The sequence below is a fragment of the Xenopus laevis genome, chromosome 5S (assembly GCF_017654675.1).
Source record: "Xenopus laevis strain J_2021 chromosome 5S, Xenopus_laevis_v10.1, whole genome shotgun sequence".
In the NCBI taxonomy this organism is placed as follows: Eukaryota; Metazoa; Chordata; class Amphibia; order Anura; family Pipidae; genus Xenopus; species Xenopus laevis.
The window spans coordinates 48,808,975-48,832,555 of NC_054380.1; the positions used below are offsets into that span (position 1 = coordinate 48,808,975).

The 23,581-nt window shown below is 37.2% G+C and overlaps 1 protein-coding gene across 4 annotated transcripts in view; it reads left to right on the top strand.

Annotated features, from left to right (window-relative positions):
* Positions 1-23,106, top strand: part of sash1.S (SAM and SH3 domain containing 1 S homeolog) — a 197,726-nt gene extending 174,620 nt beyond the window's left edge. For all 4 annotated transcript variants that reach the window (XM_018265308.2, XM_018265305.2, XM_018265306.2 and 1 more), the window contains 3 exons: positions 14,278-15,239; positions 17,878-18,009; positions 22,537-23,106. In XM_018265308.2, coding sequence (XP_018120797.1) covers positions 14,278-15,239; positions 17,878-18,009; positions 22,537-22,818 — 1,376 coding nt within the window. In that variant the 3' untranslated portion in view covers positions 22,819-23,106. The remainder of the gene's footprint in view (positions 1-14,277; positions 15,240-17,877; positions 18,010-22,536) is intronic.
* The last annotated feature ends 475 nt before the right edge of the window (positions 23,107-23,581 follow it).

Below are 23,581 nucleotides of genomic sequence, written 5' to 3' on the forward strand. Positions count from 1 at the left end.
AGTTAAATATGCGTTAGTCTTAGTGTCAGTGAACAACAAATATATCCAGTATCGCGTGTAAGATAGTGATATCGGATAATATCCGACCATTAGTGGCGCTAAAAGAATCTGCTGCAATAAAGAAATACAGATCCAGTAAAAACAAACACCGCGTTCCCCAATATTCCCTATCAGGGAAAGTCGGGTAATTGCGGTACACTAAGCCGTATGGCATCCGTTCAGCGCTTACCTCCGTTATTATCGCCTCCATCGCAGATACGGAGAGTGTACGTGGCGTGCAGTCCTGTTGTTCGCCCTTTCTGTGCCAGAAATCTTAACCTGTTTCCTGTAGGAGTGTGTTGCGCTAGCGGTGTCAAGCGCATCGGTATCACCTCACCTCACCTCATTGGTTACGTAGCGCCGCATCTTATAAGCCCTTAGCCTTCACTGGGTTATTCCATACACAGTGTGCCAGAACCACCTACCGAATTTCACACCCAAGGTGGAGACCGGCAAGGTTATTCATCGGCACCTCCGTTTTATTTTTAATATGTGCGGTATTTACCTGGGTCCATTAAGGCATATAGTTCCACTTAGTATTTAGAGTTTTGAGGGTACTTCATGCAAAGACATAGCCATAGGGGAACTCCACAGTGCATTCTCTAAATGTGTACAGATTAGTTGTCGAAATTCTGTTTCCACAGGTACTGCACTACACACTCTGAGCTCTGCAAGAGGCCCTTAACCTATTATGCGCCAGATGTTTGTACCAGCAAATAGTGTCGCAAGACCTGAAGAGTAATCAGAAAGAACAAAATCAGGGTTATTACTATAAACCCAATAAACAGAAAAAATAATAAAGAAATAATAGAAAAGTAAATAATGGAAAGAATGAACAAAAAGAAGGGGGTGGAGATTATTGTAGGCCTAGGGAGCAGGCAGGAGTTGCAAGCTCCTTATATCTAATTAAGGGAGGTAGTATTCTACTATGCAGTTGCCACATATTATCATAAACAGTGTAACCATATAGGAACCTTTCAGTATTCATGTAACAACCTAGAAAATAAAGGTAACAAACCTAGTTACATTGTTATACAACATGGAAGTATTTAAGACCACACTGTTTCATTATTGACAATAAAGTTTGAGAAACGACAAAGTCTCATTCTTGTGTACTTTTTCCACATAATCAGTTCGGGAAAATTACATTTTTAAGGAAGAAAAAAGAGAAAAAAAGGGAAAAAAAAAAGAAAAAAAGTCAGATGAAAGGAGACATTGGAAGAGTCTAATTCAATCCTTTGGGAGCCAGAACATCCAGTTTGTAGATCCACCTGGATTCTTTTTGTGTCAATAGTAGATCCCTATTGCCCCCTCTTCTTGGGATTGGTACGTGATCAATAAGCATATGTCTAAATTGAGGTAATGAGTGTCCCAACTTTAGCCAGTGCTTAGCCACTGGTTGTTTAGCTTTGCCTGTGGATAAGGCGGTCCAGATATGTCTTTGCATGAAGTACCCTCACAACTCTAAATACTAAGTGGAACTATATGCCTTAATTGGCTAAGTCACTTGATGGACCCAGGTAAATACCACACATATTAAAAATAAAACGGAGGTGCTGATGAATAACCTTGCCGGTCTCCGCCTTGGGTGTGAAATTCGGTAGGTAGTTCTGGCACACTGTGTATGGAATAACCCAGTGAAGGCTAAGGGCTTATAAGATGCGGCGCTACGTAACCAATGATGTGAGGTGATACCGATGTGCTTGACACCGCTAGCGCAACACACTCCTACAGGAAACAGTTTAAGATTGCTGGCACAGAAAGGGCGAACAACAGGACTGCACGCCACGTACACTCTCCGTATCTGCGATGGAGGCGATAATAACGGAGGTAAGCGCTGAACGGATGCCATACGGCTTAGTGTACCGCAATTACCCGACTTTCCCTGATAGGGAATATTGGGGAACGCAGTGTTTGTTTTTACTGGATCTGTATTTCTTTATTGCAGCAGATTCTTTTAGCGCCACTAATGGTCGAAAATTATCTGATATCACTATCTTACACGCAATATTGGATATATTTGTTGTTCACTGACACTAAGAGTAACGCATATTTAACTATTACAGCAACGAACACGTCACGATGGGGGAAGAACCTTTGCACTATCAAGTTGTACACGTCACTTCACTGTTTGGCGGGTTTTTGGGTATTTAAACCTGTATGTTTGTACACAATATTTTTTATTCCTGAAGACAGCTCGAGCTACAGAGCCGAAACGTTGAAAATAAATTTTGATATTTTGTCTTGATACTAAGCCCTGTTTGGTGCAGTTTTTCTTCATATATATATATATATATATATATATATATATATATATATTTATATATATATATATATATATATATATATATATATATATATATGGAGCGCAAAGACCTGGGGTGCTACTTGTGGGGCGTGGTGCAAAAAATATGGACTTTGCACCATGCCCTGCATATAATAAATAACCCCTAGATTGTGTAATTTCTAGCAGGGATAGGAACTTAAAGTGGATCTGTCGCCCAGACACAAAAATCTGTATAATAAAAGTCCTTTTCAAATTAAACATGAAATCCAATTTCTATTTTTTATTGAAAAGCATTCATAGTTGTTGTAAACTCATTTAAAAATATCAGCTGTCAATGAAATATTGCCTGCCCCTCCTCTATGCTTTAGGTATAGAGGCTGGGCAGACAATTACTTTAACTTTCCATTCAGGACTTCCTAGATGTCACTGCTCTCCGCACATTCCCCCGTTCTCTTTACCATTTAAATGTGTAGCCAGGGCGTGGGGATGGACATCAGGTCCCACATTTTTGTGCAAAAACAAGATTCTGAGATGATGTAAGGCTTGCCTTAATAACAGTGTCCACAAAATGGCTCCTGCTTGCTTGCTTTAATTATGAATTCCCAGACTGAAGGAAACAAGATTCAAATAATTTATATAGTGTAATTAAAGTTCATTTTGCTTGAATAATGTGATAAAATAGGATTTTGAATAATTTTTTTGGGTGACGGGTCCCCTTTAAGGTGGGGATGGAATGCTACCATATTGTTTCCATTTAAATATTATTTTCATTTTCTAAAAGTCAAAATCAAAAATCTCAGAAGGATTCATTGCATTACAATTGTTCCTCAAAACTGGCTTCTTTCCCTAGCCATATATCTTTAGGGGGTGGTTTTATCAACATTTGAATTTGAATTTTTGCCACAATTAGAATTTCTTTGCACAAAAAATCACAAATTCGAATTATATGGTCAAAATCGCAAGTGTTTGGCATTTATTAAGCACATAAAACTTGAAAAATGCTAATTTAAAACTTTGGCATTTTAAAGCTTACAAGTTCATGTAGAAGTCAATGTGAGTTGTCGTAGGCAAAATTCAAGCTATTTTTTCCAATAAAGGTTTTTATATTCTGATTTTTTTAATGAATAATCATTATAAACAAACATTCAAGTTTCTTTAATATGTGTTTATTCAAAGTAGAAAAAAACTCGTAACAAATTAATTTTTGATAAATAAGACCACCATTATGGGGATTGTCTAAAATACTTATGTACGTTATTTTTTGTTAAGTTATAGCACAGTATTATTTGTAGTTGTATTATTGTACAACTAGCCACAATGAACACATATAGGACTACAGTGGGTGATGCAAAGTATTTGGGTGACAAATGGCATCATTTCTGTAATGGCCTAGGGCAAAACTAGCTGTAGAGCAGCCCTGCCTAGTCTCAAACAGTAATACTAAATTAAGTCGCTTTCCTCCCAGTAATCATAAAGAAACAAGAACACAATGTAAAAGGAATTTCACATAAAGATATTTTTCATCAAATAAAAGTACTGTAAATATTTAATAAGTGTAAGTTTTTATTTTGGGGTTGACTTGCCCTTCAAAGCATTTTCAAATATTTAATGAATTGAAGGCTTGACAGTGACATAATTGCAAATGTTAAGTGATCCAGTTCCACACAGGAATAAATGTAAGTAAAGCAAGGGTATTGTATAATATAGTATACCTGCTGTTATATATAAAATATATATATATATATATATATATATTGCTATGCATATATATGCATAGCAATAAACATAATTCACAATAGCCATGATTAGCTTGTAAATTATATATTTATGACACTGAAGAGCCATGAATATCCTGTAAATGTTATCCTTATAATTAATGCTTACTGAGTTTGTCAGTTATAATCAATGCTTAGTTATGTCATTTGTGTCACATGACTCATCTGTGTACTATAATAAAATGCACCCCCTGTCATGAAATAAAGAGATGTTAGAAGTCACGTGTATATGACTTGGCCTTCAACTTTGTGCCTTTATATGGCCATGAAATTTCTTATATGACATAATATAAGAAATTTCATATAATTTGCAATAGGCGGTACATAATTCCCTAAATATATATATTTTGTTTTGCTTTACATTAGCAATGGAAAATTATTTGTAATTTCTCTCTGACTCTCTATTGTATAATAAAAAAATATTTACTAATCTGATGCATGTGTGCCTTATTAACAGTTTTCACAGCACCTCTAACCACCTGCATTACTTTTCATCTTTCTAAATATTTACATTTTATACAACAATTAGAATATTTGGTGCAGGTATGCAATTTATACAGGTATGGAACCTGTTATCCAGAATGCTTGGGACCTGGGGTTTTCTGGATCTTTCCGCAATTTGGATTTTCATACCTTAAGTCTAATATAAAATCAGTTTAATATTTAGGGGCCGATTAATTAAACCGTGACTTTTTTGGATTGGGCTTTTTAATCTCAAAAATCCTAAAAAATCACGAAGGAAAATAAAAAGCACAACTTTTAATGTTACAAAACTGCAATAATTCCAAATACAAAAATACTCCAGCTAAAACCTGCCAAAATCACGTAGTCAAGTCAATGGCAGATGTCCTTTTACAACTGAAATGTCTTTCTTCAGGGTCGGACTAAGCACTAGGCTGGTTTTGCTCCCAGCAAGGATTAATTATATATAGTATAACAGTCTGGCTCATGTACAAGGTACTATGGTATTATTAGAGAAAAGGGAAATGATTTTTAAAAATTTGGAATATCCTGTCTATGGGCAATGGTCTTTCTGTAATTTAGTGCTAGCTGGATAATGGGTTTCCGGATAACGGATCTCATGCCTGTACTGGCAATTAATGACCATCTGTAATTTGTGCAACTATGGTCCTATTCACTATGTTATAAATGCATTTTTGGTTCATATTTGTCAACTGTCAACAAAAGAGAAAGTTCAACTTTTGATAAATAAACCCCTAAAACCATACACATAAATAAAGAATGGTAAATATTCCCTTCTGAGAAACCTATTGCATAATAAGAAAGAAAGAACACAATATCAATTTTACACAAATAAACGCAGGGCAGTTTATACAGGTTACTTTCAGTTTCTTTGCTGGTTTCTATCCATCTATTGCATGTTGCAGTAGATGGCTTAAGCATTTTAACTCAACTGCACAGGGTCCTGTAACTGGAAATTAAGCATCAGCTGAGTAATTACATGTTACAAATAGTATTATTTGTAACATAGTTGGTATAAACTGGGTATAAATTGCTATCCTGCAGGGCAAGGGACTGGTTTTGACAGACTCCCACCCACCCAAACCAGGTAAAATAAAATTATATATTGGTTTAAAAAATGATTTATTAGAGGTATTTGAGTTATTGGAAATTATTTGAAATAAGGATGCTCCTGGACAGGCATTAAGGCACAGCCAAGAGCTAACAAGTAAACAAGCTGCCTCCATTTGTTATCCACCCAGCTTTGGTTTCTGTGTTTGTGTATGTGTATATATATATATATATATATATATATATATATATATATATTCCAAGGGATGCCAGCACTCATGATAAAGCAAAATAAACGTGCCTGGGTGCGCGATCAGTAAATAGACTATACAAAGCAAAAGAGATCAGCACTCACAGGTCTTAGAAAAATAAAATAAAAATGATTTATTAAAGAGCATGGACTAACGTTTCGGCTCTTCCAGAGCCTTTCTCAAAGTAGCAAAACAGACAATGAACATTGTTTAAATACATACACTGGCGGGAAACACACAGCACTGATTGCGTATATGTATCGTCATATGTTCAGCGACTATAATTAACCCATCACACTGATGTTGCAAACTTTAATCCATAAGGAATTAAAACTTACCCATATGTACCTAAATTGTATCATAACAAGTAAGAATAAAAACAACCATATGTAACATTCTTATCTCTAGTAATTAGTAACTTTATATCATTCTCGCAAAAAAAATCATTCTTTACAAATAAACTCCATAACCTGTGTTACAATATGTTAAAATGAGAAAAAAGATCTAATACATGGCCCATGGGTATTCCTCTCCCATTCCTCGAATTCTCTACTCTCCAAAACTACTTTTTGTTGCCCAACTAAACCACTTATAAAAGCCCAGTCCATATAGATACTGCATATCTTTATTTTTTATTATTTATTTAATGCCCTTGTCCTACTACCCTGATGGTTTCCTACAGTCTTATAAATTGATTTATACTTAGTTGCCTTTATGCTATTAAATGACCGTACTTGTCATTGATTTATTTACAAAGTTGTGTTTATGCTGCTAAATGACAGTATTTGTACTATCATACCACTAGGGGTCTGCCTCTGAGAAATGCACTCATATTACAAAAGCTCCTCTGTCCTGTGTACTTTTAGGTAATAAACCATTATAACTGTTCCATGATAAGCCCATAAGTGATGAATCATTCCATTTAAGTGTAAAGCTAAAAACGCACTCATGTTATAATCACTCCTCTGCCTTGTGTGTTGTTAGGTGATAGACCATTTACCCATTCCATAATAAGGTTACCCCATATATCATTAATCAATCATTCCATTTAAATGTGAAGCTATATCCCTAAAATATCTCGTCTATATATACACAATATGAAGATCGTGTAGACCAATCAAATACTACAGAAATTTGCCTCCATACCTACAGATAAAAATATTATCCCCATAATATCAATTATTGTAGTACTAAGTCAAACACCTAAATAAGTGAAAAGTTAGAAAAAATGTTAGAAAAAATGAAAAAGAAAGAAAAGAAAAACAAAAAATTTTTTAACCCTTTTGTATGTGTCAGAAACCATTAATGATTACCATTGGTGTAATCGTGATTGTCAGTCAGTTGTTGTACAATTGTCTGTTATCAGTACACATTCCGGATCAGGTGTAAATCCTCAAGGCTCCTGTGTGGATATAAAATCCGCCAGTCCTGCTTCAGAGGTTAAAGTATAAAGTATAAATCATGTGATTAAATTGTCACACGGGCATCCCCCAACACATTACAACACCGGCCCCCTCCATAGGTCATTATGTATTGTCAAAGCACGGTAGGGTAACCGGAGGCCACGGCAGTCCTCCCATAACCGTAGATCATTATGTCGGCTATCTGCTACGGACCAGCAGTCTCTGCGTCGGATGCTCCCGGCTAGCATATTAGGCCAGATGATCAATCCGATTACATACCGGATTTGGAGTCCTGCCTCACGAGGTAACTCGGATCTCACTGGGGGCCTCTCGGTCCACGGGGTGTCACTTAGTTCCACACAGCGCGTGATCCACCTCAGCCACCATCATCGGTCTGGCATGCATTCCGATTTCTCAATCCATCCTCCATTGGCTTGTTGTGTTTGATATCCCTTCTGTGTGCGATTCAAATGGATGAAGGATGACATAGGTGCCAAACATACATTCTCAGGCTCCATCCATAAAAAGGTGCTAGAGCCCTATGCAGATACGGTTATGGCGCTTTCTCGCTAAGCTTCATAGGAGATCCGCGTGAATGATATCAAAAGCAGGCCCTCTTCCGTGATGATTTAGCTCATCTTTGGGTAGGATGTTACTGGGTGATGCTCGTTTAAAAATTATATGGACATGGCTAATAAATACTGATATCACTTATCTAAAATGGGCATTTTGGATGTCCCAGCAGCAGTCGATCAAAGACCAGGGAGAGGTGTCCGTTACTGTCCAGTCCATCAATGTTTCCTTCGCCAACGATGATCCAAACATTATGTTCAGCAAATTAATAGTCAAATGGTTAAATGTGCACGGGTGCACGGCATTAAGATTTTTGAACAAATTCCAAGGGATGCCAGCACTCACGATAAAGCAAAATAAACGTGCCTGGGTGCGCGATCAGTAAATAGACTATACAAAGCAAAAGAGATCAGCACTCACAGGTCTTAGAAAAATAAAATAAAAATGATTTATTAAAGAGCATGGACTAACGTTTAGGCTCTTCCAGAGCCTTTCTCAAAGTAGCAAAACAGACAATGAACATTGTTTAAATACATACACTGGCGGGAAACACACAGCACTGATTGCGTATATGTATCGTCATATGTTCAGCGACTATAATTAACCCATCACACTGATGGGTATATATATACGGTATATACATACATCAAAGGAAAGATGAAAGCACTCAGCATCAATTAACACACATCGTTGCGTTTCGATCCTCTAGGGGCCATCGTGAGATGGCAGTCCCTAGAGGGTCAAAAGGCGTCAATGTCCATTATGCCTCAGTAATTGATGCTATGAGTACTTTCATCTTTCCTTTGATGTATATGATTTGGTTAGCATCCAGCGAATAGACTGATGGAAGGTGAGTGATGAATGTATTAATATCACAATATTAGAATCCGAAATTAATAATCGACCCTGTAGCATCAGTTTATATAATAGGCAAACCTCATTTACTGCTTAAATATTTGTGACGACCCCTAAGCTTAGCCCAGTTTCCCAGATCAGCGTGTGTGTGTCGCAGACATTCCTAACAAAATCCAAGATGGGAAACAGCACCGGCCCATGGTTATTGCAGTGAGCACCACAGAAAGCTCCTCTTACAGGCTTCTTCTTTCTTCTCGCAGCTGCACATGCGCATTAGAGTGAAAAGCCGAACTTGAATTAAAAAGTAGGCTTTTTCATTCTACTGCACATACGTCTGCACCTGGAAATTTGAAGAAAGAAGAAGCCGGAAGAGAATTGTTCCGTGGTGCTCGCTGGAATAACCCTGGGCTGGTGCAGTTTTCTGCTGATAGGAACACTGGCCCGGGGTTTCAGGTAAGTAAATACATTTACTTGAGGGTGCCTAACATTTGGCACCCCCATGTGTGAAACGACTTTCCTTCTCGTTTAAACCCAATAAGATTTTTCTGCCTCCAATAAGAATTAATTATATATTCGTTAGGACTGCTTAATTATTACAGAGAAAAAATAAACCATTTTTAGAAATCAGGATTAATTTTTTATAATGTCTATGTCTATGGGGTATATTTATCAAAGAGTGAAGTTAGAGATCACCACAGTCCACTAGAGTGAAATACCGCCTCTCTCCATTCATTTCTATGGGATTTTTAAAGACATATTTATCAAAGGGTGTAAGTGAAAGTTCACCATATGATAAATACGCCTTTAAAAATCCCATAGAAATGAATGAAGAGAGGCTGTATTTCACGTAAGAGGACTGTGGTGATCTCCAATCACTCTTTGATAAATATACCCCTAGTGGAGATGACCATTCTGTAATTCACAGCTTTCTTGACAGCGGTTTTCTGGATAATGAATCCCATACCTGTATAAGCACCGTTTCTGAGAACTGCTGCACATCTGTATTGCATGTAGTCAAACAACTTCTGGCACCTGTTATATTCCACAATTCTTCTGCATTTCTTGGTTTTGCCTCAGAAACAGCATGTTTCATGTCACCCCAAAAGATTTCTATTGGATCAAGGTCTGGGGATTGGGCTGGCCACTCCATAATGTCAATCATGTTGGTCTGGAACCAAGATGTTACTCATTTACTGGTGTGTTTGAGGTTGTTGTCTTGTTGAAACATCCATTTCAACGGCGATTCCTCTTCAGCATAAGGCAACATAACCATTTCAAGTATTTTGATGTAGTGAAACTGATCCATGATCCCTAGTATGTGATAAATAGGCCCAACACCATAGTATGAGAAACGTCCCCATATCATGACACTTGTGCTACCATGCTTCACTATCTTTACAGTGTACTGTGGCTTTTATTCAGTGTTTGGGGTCATCTGACAAAATCTCTGCAGCCCCTAGACCAAAAAAAACAATTTTGCTTTCATCAGTCCACAAAATGTTGCACCATTTCTCTTTAGGCCAATCAATGTGTTCTGTGCTGAAGAGGTTACAATTTGACTATTCTTCTATCCATTCGAATGGTAGTTTTCTCCCACGACTTTCAGGTTTTAGTTGTTATTTTAAAGCATTTGAGATCATTTTAGCTGAGCACAGCTGTTCTTCTGACCAATGTCTGGAACAATGTCTGGAACGACCCATTTTACTCAGATTTTCAGAGAGAAATGCACTATAACCAGCATGCACAACATTTGCTGCATTCCTTCCTTAAATAAGGGCCGGAATTGACACCTGTTTTTTCACAGAATGAATGACCTCACTAATTGAACTCCACACTGCTATTATTTGGAACAAGCCTCAATTAATGATCCAATTACACAGAATTAGCAGCATGCATGTCATCACTGTTGGTTTTATATTAATCCTACTTGTAAATCATTTGACATGTAGAAATTCTGCAAAATTAAATTTCTGCAAAAAACTGATTGAACAGGTTAGTGATGTCGGACTGCGATTATTGGGTCTGTTGGTTTTCTATTACTCTACTACACCTACTAGTAAATAAGTTGACATGTAGAAATATAATTTCTGCAAAAAACAGTGATTGATCAGGTTAGTGATGTCGGACTGCGATTATTGAACACAAATGTTTATGAAGCCAATGTATATGAAAAAGAGCTGCCAAGGTGGGGGACATAAGGTTTCGAACTAAGGAAGGCAGCACAAGAGGTCATTACCCGGTGCCTCTTCACCATTGCACCCTAGGCACGTGCCTCTTCTGCCTACCCCTAGTTCGAGCCCTGCCTAAGGGTCTCAAAAGATTATTTTATCTTTTTAATGTATGATTCATGTTCTAAGTTTCATTGATAGCAATCACCATTATAAGCAGTAAAATAATACTCAAAATAAAAGTTTAATCTGTATAACAAGTTAAACAAAACATAGTTTAAACAGAATTTAAAATGTTAAGCCCTTCATGGAGGTACTACTTCAAATGCAAGTGACCATGGGTGTGGCATTATGGAGTTATAGTTCAGAAACTAAATATTCTGATGAACCCAAAATGGGTAATATTCTTTATACTCCAATCTAATAAATAAAAAGTTTTGTTAAAGTTAAACTGTTTTGCTGAAATTTCTAAAATTTACTTGAAAGCATCCAATTTATACCATCTTATCTTCCACAAATCCGTTATGTGCCAAGATAAGACAACCTAAATATATATGCCAGGGGTCTACTGAACAGGGCAATGTACATAGGTTTACACATTTACAGTATATACATGTAAAGCCAGCATGTCCAAAGTCAGGCCCGGAGGCCAATTGCGGCCCGTTTTCAAATTTACACCGGCCCTCAGCCACCATCATGAAATTAATAATATTGTGGCCCACCAGCACAGTGATCAGGAATTGTTTAGCCGTAGCAGTAATATTTGGGCACATTAGTGAAATGATCTGCCACTTTGTCTATACGGCTGGCTGTGTGCTGAAGGTGTTAGCAATAGACACGTACTGTCACATAGTGACGCACCACTCTTGCATACTTCTTTAGTTCACTGTACTGGCACGTCAGTATGTCTATTGACACCCTCAGCCCTAAAGAAGTTTGCAAGAGCGGCGATTCACTATGTGCCAGTACGTGTCTATTACTAACACCTTCAGCATACAGGCAACATTATAGACCAAGTGGCAGATCATTTCACTTATCATTTGCCCAAATATTACAGCTAAGCGATTTATTGTTTAAATGAGGCGTGGAGAATAAGTCCAAACACACTCCACTTCCTAAACACCGTGTACGCGTCCATCTCCAGTAGTGAATGATCCTGATCGCAAGCTAGCTACCTCGGAATGGATGTCAGGCTGAATGGTAGGCCCCCACACATTTTCACCTCACCAAATCTGGCCCTCATTGCAAAAAGTTTGGACACCCCTGATGTAGAGGCTCAAAAATGAAAATAAAGCATAAAGCAGCAGAAATATTTTCCGCTCATGTCTGCTATTTGAAGGACCATGACAGTCCCCTTGGCTTACTGACTAGGGGGCTGTTATTCCTAACTCTCTGCCACCGGTGCAAAGAGAAAACTCTAAGGGGGAAATGTTGCAAAGAGTAAAAACATTCACACAAACAAAAATGTCCCTTTTTGCAATGTAATCTTCATTAGACTGTTGTTGCATTGTGATTTTTAATTGCTCATTATTAAGTTGTACTTGGAGGTGTTGTAAACTTTTGAAACAAACTTAACTTTTTCAGTTAGAGGTTTTATTAGATACACTGTGCACTGCCACAAACTATAAAAATTGTAGTCTTTCGTCCACTGTCTGAAGTGGTTACTAAACAGTTTCTAGGTTTCAAATAATTGCACAAAGGAAAATTTGTTTGCACAAAGGCATAAAGTTTTGCATTGTGTATTCCCCCCATGACCCCCCACAAGAACTTAGCTACTACATTTTGTGGCAGTTATAACCTTTTCCTGCCAGAATACAGAAGCTACTTGCTTGGTAGGCAAAGGGTTAATGTTATGGCTATAGCCCAATCATGTGGCAACTAAGCCAGCTGTATCCATAATTTACTACTGGCTAGATAGGCAGACAGTGAAGGGAAGTACATAACATACTGTATGTATTTAGCAGTTATATTATTTATACAAATCAACAGCAAATAGAAAAAACAAATTAACACAAATGTATCTTGTGCATATCGAATACAGAACTATAGCAAGACTACAACAGCAGTGAAACCCAGATACACTAGCCTGCAGTAGCGAAATGTATTAGAGTCAATAGGAAGTAAAATTACATTGTGGTTAAGGCATTTTTAGCTCGGCAATATTGAATGCATTGCCCTACCTTGTTAGAGAGACTTGCTTCTACTATGGTACAACTATTATTAATAGAAAAAAGACTCTCATTTGGCCAATTTCTTCCAACATGGCGGTGCCTGGACAGCAACTTAGACAGGGGGAGAGATGGTGAAGGCTCCCATCACACTAGATGATGTGGAAGGCAAGGTGCACAAAATGATTGTCTGAATGTCTTTACCTATTTTATCCAGGCTCCGTATGCTTTTTCAGTCCAGTAGGAGTAACTTTGGCCTCAAAGCCTGACCACACCATAGGGCTAGCTCATTCTCCCATGTATGGTGCTATGGGGTTCCAGATTCTGAACTAGACCACTTGGGCAGGTGCCCACCTCACATTCTGCTTTTGCGTAACTGATTTTACATTTTTTTTTGTTTATTTTAGAATTTGGTCCTTTCTGTTTAGGTGAGACCCATTGTCTATTTATCTAACTATTGATATAAATTATCTGCCATTGACAAACAAGCCCTTTTCTTCACCCGGGAGCACATGGGAAAGTTGACATAAATGCTATCTTTTATCATCCATGTAGCCCTAATCTTAGAATGTATGGCTGTCTATCTTACTATGTGAATAGAAAATTAACTGTTGTAATGACTATATCAGAGTGATATTCCTTGAATGCTGCTTTTTGTGGTGATGCTACATTAAATCACAATGTATTTGCTGTTTTCAATTGTGAGCTATTTGGATACATAAACAACATACAGTATTTATATGATTTTTTTTTTAAATTGTTTCAAGTTTTGGTTTGTACTGCTATGCTGCAGAATATGTTGCAGTCTTAAAATTAACTTTTACTATGATAAATGATATTCTAGCAAGGTAATGTAATAGTAATAATAAAGGTACAGTAACCCATAGCAATCAATATGATGTGTACAAACCAGTAAATGCTACTATTGTTTTCTAGACCAGTAGAAAACTTTGTGTCTTTTATTACATTACTTCCTGAGACTGTTTTCTTTTTTTGTTGGTTGTGTTTTATTTACAGTATGTGTGACCATAGCAACCAGGCATTAATTTGAATAACAGATTGGAAGATTATTAGCATAGCAGAGTTAAAATATAGTAAAAATAATAATAAAAATCAAACTTCAGTATGAATTCGATTTCTGGATTATAGACATGTTTGACTCTTGCAACCAGAGAAGAACATTTCAACTGCTTCCACTAAATTATTTTTTATTTATCATTTTTAGGAAAAACTCTGAGGCCTTCCCCCACGTATACTGAATCATCATCAAGTCATGATTGCAGCAGAGGCAAGAACATTCATCATTCGACAGTGACTAAGTTATTGTCAAGGGAAGCTCTCAAACCAAGTGAAAATGGAAACATGAATAAACTCTACAGTGTAGCTAGCTGTGCAAAGTCAGTTAACATTGCAGGATTAAAGAAGAACTGGAGAAGCCTTCCAGATGTTTATAGTAGCTGTGAAATTGATAAAGGTCAGTTTGTAAAACTGTGGCAAAGATCTCACTCTTTGGAAAATTTGTCAGGCTTCATCCAAGATGCGACGCAAACCAGATTATTTTTACCAGATAAGGATAAAGAGACATGTTGTAACTTTGCTATAAGGAAAGAAGGAGATGTTCACGGCAGGATTTCTTGCAGAGTACAACATTTGCAGCACTTAAAGGAAGAGTTGGTGGATGCTATACCAAGGACTGGCGGTGTGAATAGTCAAGCGAGAATAAATCTGATTTTACAACATCTTACAAACACTGACAATAACGTTATATCATCTATACCTTTATGTCCTACCAAATTACAAACAAAAAAATCATCACAGCCTCCACCAGTTCCAGCCAAAAAATACAGAGGATGTTTTGTTAATGGGCTATTTCATCTTGCCGCTACTGACTATGGGACAAATACAGAGGAAAGTCATCTTTCAGATACAAAAATGGGCCCACTCAGCCAAGATGACTATCCAAAGCTTTCCTCCCATTCGGGTGAATCCATTACCCCCACTTCTCCTAGACCATCTCGGTCCCTCAACCTTCCAAAAGCTCCTACTAATACTCCGCATGCAGTAAAGCTAGCCCCTGCATATGATAAAAAAATCTTATGTATCAACGGAAAGGATCTGCAGGTTTTAATAGAAAACAAACTGCAATCTGAGGAGATTGACCTCACTGAAGAACCATATTCTGATAAGGTGAGAGCAACTACATCAGATGTAAAAGTGAAAAGTGGTCCTATTGGTTTTGTGTTCAAATCAAGAGAATGATCACTTATTAAAAGATAAAGTGACATACAGTATTCAGACAAGATAGAAGACAGCTAATTTATTAACAATCTTAGATCGAGTTTGGCAAATAAACATGAGAGATCTTACCCCCATTTGAAATAAAAGGCTGAGTATGTTTATATGTAAATATGTTTGCCCAGGAACAGTAACCCATAGCAACCAATACGAGGTTTGTTTTAAACAGGTGACCAGTAAATTCTACCTACTGATAGGTTGCAATGGGTTACTGCTACTAGGCAAACTTTGTACCTTTTATTACATAAACCTCTATATCTCGTTTGTATTATCATGAATCAATTGCTTTTTTTCCTTCAAAATATTTATTAAAATCCAGTTTCTGCAAAAAATTGTCACCTAAAACCCGAACAACCAAAAAAATCTTCTATAGTGTAAAATAGTTTAAAGACATATATTGTTTTTAGGTACTTTTTGGAGATTTTTTTCCTTCATCATATAAAAATATACATTCTGCAGACGTGAAACCTACAGTGAAACCTCAAATATACATCCCCTAATTCTAAGTTTTTACAATATTTACATAAAAATTTTTGCCCCATATATTATGCATAATACATTGCCCATCATTATTTTCTGGTCCCCTGAAAAATGTAAAATGGGGGTTCTACTGTATTTATTTAGTCCTTATTATGAAATCATCTCCTGAATTGTAATCTTTTTTAAGTGTGCAAAGTAGTAAATTGAGTAGATTATGTGCATAAATAGGTATAGGGAAATGACCCTCCCCCCAAAAAAAATTCATAATAAGGAGGACTTGGTCACCTAAAAAAATAAATATTTACACATGTAATATGAAACATTGCTTCATTTGAAATATGAACTCCTTACCCAGAAAAATATGGGATCAAGAAAATTATATATTGAACTTAAAAGTTGATACTTTGGGATTATCACCAATGGGCAGCAATACAAAACAAAGTGGTAATATCAATAGGATCAGTTTCATACATTAATGTCTGTATATATTTGTGATAGAGTCCAGAGTGTTGGTTCAGGAATGCTTGCAGGCATGGTGATGTTATGTCAGCCTAGATAGTGGTGGCAGCCTTTGTTCTTCCCCATTTTCTGTGAGTACAGTGCAAGAGGATAGAATGGATATTGGTATGAGAGTATAAGAGTAACTGTAAAAGTATATAGAGAGTATAAGAGTAAGTAAGTATGAGAGTATAAGAGTAACTGTAAAAGTATATAGAGAGTATAAGAGTAAGTAAGTATGAGAGTATAAGAGTAACTGTTTTTATGGTGCAAATTCAGGATGACTGTCCAGAGATCTGAAATCTATGTCCTACTCCATATACTGTACATCAGGTCACACCCCTATTCTCATAGTGGTTGACAAGGACAACCTTAGGCTACTGCCTGGATTGGCAGTGACAGTAGCTTCAGGTTCTCCTGTGTCAATAGGTGAAACTATGCACAATTTGTAACAGGAGACAGAAAAAGGGCAGTTGTGCAGAGTCAACTATACAAAAGTGCAAAGAATACATGTTGATGTAAATACCCTTAATGAATAGGAATTATTTTTGTGCAAATGACTGTGACCAAGCACTTGTGGTCTTAAATGACCCATATCTTAAGGGTGAAATATTCAGTTTAGTGTAAATGTGAGATGTAGCTCAGGAAAGAGGAGATTTCGTCTTGACAAGCACAGGGTTCAAATAATTTGTTTTTATTATTCTGCCTGCAGTACTTTTTAGTAAGAAAATCAAATTAAATGCACAGTATGCTCAGTGCTTCAGCAATAACTGAAAAATAGCCTTCAGATGAGGTGTAATTCCATGATTGCAGGGGTTTAGGCTCAAATTCTTAAGAAGGATATTAATGAGTGGAGAATGCAAAGATGTGTATAAGGAATGGAATTAAACTATGAGGAAAGACTCTCAATGTTGAGTTTTGGTTTTCCTCTGGAGAAAAGGTGTTGCAAGGGGACATGATTACTTTTTACAAGTACATAAGATGACATTATGGACAGATAGTGGGGGATATTTTATCCCATAGAAAATATCAATGAACCAGAGGCCAGCCGTGATGAATTTAGCTTTCAGTAGAGCCAACAATGGTGTTTTTTCATGGTAAGGGCAATGTGACTCTGGAATGCCGCAGCTGGGTGATGTTATGATGGCAGATTCTATTAATTCTTTGCATTTGGCTTGGATGAGCTCTTGAGTTAGTTTTGTATAGGTATTGGTATAAATAAATATATATATATATTTATATATATATATATATATATATATATATATATATATATATATATATATATATACTTTATATATGTAAGTTTATAGAAAAGTCTATAATGCAATGCAGTGGCTCTACGCTAAGTCAAATAAAACAAAGTAGATATTATACCTAACAAATTTTCAGCAAATCAAAACGGGTTTGCCCATCACTAGTCATAATTTCCCAGGCCTTATCCCGTACATGTGATATATGCACTCTGTGAGTTCCATGAAGCCAAATAATCTGTTTAATTTAAGTAATAGTAATGCCGATTAATTTAACCTTTTATATTTGTGTATGGCAGCATGGACGCTATGGGATCCCAGAGGCATTAATTGAACGTTATTCAGAAGATTTAGGTCAGCCAGAGAAGGATGTGGCAGCAACAATGGACCTGATACGAGCTAAACATCTGATGAAATTACATCGTATGGCTGTATGTTTGTGCTTTTTTTTCATTTATATTCAGATTTCACTGATGAAAAAATATAAGCTTTTCATACAAACTTGGGGGGAGTTTTTTTGCCTCCTGTTTTTTCCAACTACAGTGTACAGGTATTGGAGGTTTTATATCAAATTGATTATTCTAAAATGTTTTCCATATGTAACTGGATTATTTAAGAAATCATGATTAGTGAATTACTGTACATTATAAGTAAGTTCTGTAAGATTTGATAATCTATATACTATAATTTAGTAAAATAAATTAAAATAATAAAGTAAATTATTAAAATGAATATATTTACAAAAACAATTTATATTACCCAGCTTACACCACAGCCATCAGTAGTAAAAGTTAATGTTTCAAAATATATTTGCATGTTTTTGGGGTAGTACTAGACCTACAAATCTGGGCTTTCTGATGACATGAAATTTGGGGCTACCTCCACTACAGTCAACCGTTTTGACTGATTTACAAAGATTGGTTTGACTGCCTAAATGGATAAAAGAGTCACAGTGGTGTGTAAAAAGTTTTTGAACCCTTTAAAAGTTTTTATATATGTTTATATAAATGTGACCTAAAACATCATCTGACTTTCAAGCACATCCTAAAAGATGAAAAAAAAACTAGTTAAACAAATGAAACAAAGATTTGGTCATGTATTTATTGAAAAAATATGCTTGTGGCAAAAATAAGTGAATTGTGCTCTCAGTTTTTGGTGTGACCCCCTTGTGCAGCAATAACTGCAACTAAACATTTGCGGTAACTGTTGATTGGCCCTGCGTTCCTTCATACAGAACAGCTTCAGCTCTTGGATGTTGGTGGGTTTCCTCACATGAGCCGCTAGTTTAAATGAGAATTCAACCAGTAATAAAAAAAACCCCTCTCCCCTACCCTGGGAAGACCACGCTCCCTCCTCCCCCCCAGCCTACATGCCGCACCCCCCCGGGCAAATGTCCCTAATTTTTTACTTACCCCTCCGTGCAGATTCTGGCCTCGGCGTTCAAGGCAGCCAGCTTCTTTCTTTTTAGGAAGTGTAGGCGAAAAATTTTCAGACGTTTTTGTGACTTTCGGCGCATGTGCAGTTGTTCAAGACCAGAAATTTACTCCAACTGCGCATGTGCCGAAAATGCCATCAATACACGAAGATTACCGGAGAAGAAGAAGATGGCTGCCGTGAATTCTGAGGCCAGAATCTGCACGGCGGGATGAGTAAAAAATTAGGGGCATTTGCCCGGGGAGGAGGGAGGGGGGTCTACCCAGGGTAGGGGGGAGGGTTTTTTTTTAAACTACGGGTTGAATCCTCCTTTCAGGTCTTTTCACAACATTTCAATTGGATTAAGGTCAGGACTTTAATTTGGCCATTCCAGAACATTTACTTGATTCTTATTTAACACTTGTGTGTTTAGGATCGTTGTCTTGCTGCATGACCCACTGTTAGTGATGAAAAGCACAATGCTATATTGAATTGTTACACAAAGATAGAACAGTTTTTCCAAAATTTTAGGAGTTTTAGGACTTTAATAAAATAATTAGGACATTAATATTAAACTCCACAAAAAAGTTTTTAAACCCACAATGTTTAGATAAGAAGGATAATCCTGGCTGGGATCTATAAGGGTAAGCACTCCCAATTTAAAAAAACATACACACCTACTTTATGCAAGGTGATCCTTGTCATTGCAGAAATGGGTGTTCTCCCCCCCTCCTCCATACGCGTTTTACGCCAGTGCATCTTTTTATAGTCCTGCTGATCCGCAGCGTTACATATTTTTTCTTTTTGCACGTCTTTTTGTATTCAGCCATAGTATACAGGCATATATGCAATACCAGTGAAATGTCATAATTTACATAAAACACTGCTTTAGTCTTTAGCAAACATTAGACTGTCCTGAATTTCTGGGAGAGGCTTTTTCCTTGCTACCCTGCCATACACACCATTGCTGTTCAGTGTTCTCCTGATGTGGACTCATGAACATCAATATTTGCCAATGTGAGACAGGCCTTCAGTTGCTTAGAAGTTACCCTGGGTTCTTTTGTAACCCTCAGACTATTATTACTGCCTTGCAGTTGGAGTTATCTTTCATGGTCGACCACTTCTGGATAGGGTAGGGTCTTGAATTTCCTCCATTTGTACACAATCTGACTGTTGATTGGTGAGTCCAAACTCTTCAGAGATAGTCTTTTTCCAGTTTTTTTTTTCACTTGAATTTTTATTATTTTTGGGGTTACAAATAGAAAAGAACAAAGATCACTATACAACAGCGAATAAAAGAAAATAGGAAAAAAACAAAACAAACAGGTAAATAGGGGGGTGATAGTATATAGGAGGGATAAAGGGGATGGGGAAATAAGAGGAGAGGGATCTCTCCAGACAGTAGGTTGATTGATTCTTCTGGCTGCTTTTGTTTTTGTCTTTATTTATATTACCTCTGCTAGTCCAAGGGGCACATTTACTAAGCTGGAGTGAAGGATTTGAATGAAAAAAAATTAGAATTTCGAAGTAATTTTTTGGGTACTTCATCCATCGAATAGGCTACTACGACCTTCGACTTCGATTCAAACGATTCAAAGTAAAAATCGTTCGACTATTCGACCATTCAATAGTCGAAGTACTGTCTCTTTAAAAAATACTACTTACTTCGCCAGTTTAAACCTACAGAGGTTCAATGTTAGCCTATGGGGACCTTCCCCAGCACTTTTCTAAGTTTTTTATGATTGAATAAAAATCCGAAGTATTTGGCTAAAATCCTTCAAATTCGATTTTCGAATTCGAAGGATTTTACTTCGAGGGTTGAATTCGAGGGTTTATTAACCCACGAAATTCGACCCTTGATAAATCTGCCCCTAAGTGTTTAAAATTCCATTCCTTCCCCCGTTGCTGGAGAGTTTGAATTTTGAAGATATTTTGAAGATATTTTGGCAATTTGATATTTCAAAATGTAAGGTTGGAGTCAATTAGCTATACAAGTTTTTCTTTTCCTAGTTTAGTGTTGTTAAAAGAGACAAGTCCCTATGTTTTTATAGGGAGCAGGTGCCAATAATACATAAGGAGCAGGTGCCAGTGATATTATAGGGGACAGGTGCCAGTGATATTATAGGGGACAGGTGGCAGTGTTATTATAGGGGGCAGGTGCCAGTGTTGTATTAGGGGGCAAGTGTCAGTGTTATTATAAGGGGCAGGTGCCAGTGTTATTATAGGGAGCAGGTGCCAGTGTTCTTATAAGGTTAAAGTACCAGTGTTATTATGGGGAAAAAGTGCCAGTGCTATTGTGGGGAGCAGGTGCCAGTGTTATTATAGGGGACAAGTGCCAGTGTTCTTATAGTGGACGGGTGTCAGTGATATTATGGGAAACAGGTGCCAGTATTATTTTAGGGGGCAGGTGCCAGTGATATTATAGGGGACAGGTGACCGTGTTATTTTAGGGAACAAGTGTTAGTGTTATTATAGGGGGCAGGTGCCAGTGTTATTACAGGGGACAAGTGTCAGTGTTATTGTATGGGACAAGTGCCAGTGTTATTGTTTGGGACTAGCGCCTATAATATTATAGAGGGGCATGTGCCAGTGTTATTATAGGGGACAAGTGCTAGTGTTATTATCGAACACTAGTCTTTTCCAGTTTTATGGCCATCAACGGCTCTTTTTCTGAGGTCCTCAGACCAGAGCCGGGCCAACCCTGCCAGGCGCCCTAGGCAACCTGGTGGGCCACGGCGCCGGCTCAGTGTGTGCGAAACTGCGCATGCGCTAAACTGCGCATGTGCGAAATGTCGTGCGCGCATGCGCAGGAGCGCATTTTCGGAAACGTTACACTCGGCAGTCTGGGACGGGACCGGACACGGGGTAGGCGACAGAGCAGGTACGTGCCTGGCGCCCCTCCAGCTTTGCGCCCTAGGCACGTGCCTAATCTGCCAACCCCTAGTTCCGGCCCTGCCTCAGACACCTCCTTAGTTTGAGTCATGATGCACATCTACAAATGTGTGATCAGGCTTTGCTGGATCCCCATTCTTTAAAGACAACAAAATCTCTCGCTCACACCTGATTGTCATTCCATTGACTGAAAATACCAGGCTCTGATTTTACCTTCAAATTATATAATAATTATATGATAATTATATGATGCATTCACTTACCTTTGCCACACACAGATATGTTATTGAATTATTCTTTTTTCAATAAATACATGACCAAATAAAATACTTTTTGATTAATTTGTTTAACTAGGTTTACTTCACCTACTTTTAGGACTTGTTTGAAAACCACATGATGTTTTAGGTCACATTGATATAAAAATATATAACATTTTAAAGGATTCACAAACATTCAAGCACAATTGCACTCTGCCCACAGACCATCTGAGACCAGTTCTGATTCAGTGTCAGTATTAGAGCTCCTTCATCTTCATTGCAATATTAAGTCAGTGGTATGTGTTATCAGACAAGTCATTTGCATAGCAATATACATTTTGTGATACAAAAACCATCATATTAAAGGGTTATATTTTTTTTTTTTATATTACTTAGATACTGAGTGGTGGACTTACTGAAATCTGCAGAAAACCTGTTTCTCCCAGACATATTTCATCAGTCACGGATTGGCTTGTTTCAGTTGGATTACCCATGTATGCTCGCCCACTTGCAGAAGCAGGAATTACCACTTTAAGTACATTGCCTTCTCTTTCACAGACTCATCTGCAAAGAGCTGGGATAAAGGAGGAGAGGCACATAAATAAACTACTAAGTGCAAGAATGATAAAATCCATATGCGCAGAGGCTGTAAACAGTACAGTTTTTGATGCACAGTGAGACTTGTCAAAACTGATACATCTCAAAGTTATAGGGCTAATATTTTAATATGAGTTCTATATTGTGCCAGTGCAGTAATCAGTAACAACCAATCATTAATTTTTATAATCAATATACTAACCTTTAGAAAATAAAAGCAAAACTCTGGTTGTAACATTACTGGAATTTAGTCAGGGTTGTGTAGTTATATAAGCTAAAAAAGTTATGGGAAACAAATCATTTGCAGTATTGTTTACTGATTGAGTTATTCTTAAAATGTGGGGCCATTAAACATTTTGTGTTCCAATGTATTACAACGGATTTAATCAGTGTGAGCGAATTCATTTGCTGGAAAAAAAAAATTGCTGAAAATTTTGTGGTTTATCCAGCCAATATACAACTTATGTTGCCTAAAACGATTTATTAACACTAATTGTTAATTATCACTCATTCTTCAGAAAAATAGAATGGTATAGACCTGGTATCTGCCCAATTTATGGCCAGATATTGGTTGGGCAGGCCCCTTGGCACAACATACAGGCCAATAAGCTGGCAATTTAGTCGAGAAGACCTTAGCAATAAAAGATAATTGTTATACTGTACAGAGTACACAAATAGAGTCCTTAGCTTCATACAACAATATTAAAGACTACTAGCTAAACTGAAGTGCAGCAGACACTCGCGTTATGGCTGTGCTACCAGGTTCACAATATCTATATATAATATATAAAACTTAGCACTCTTCTGGGTGATCTATACATCCAGCCTGGCCAACTAATTTCAA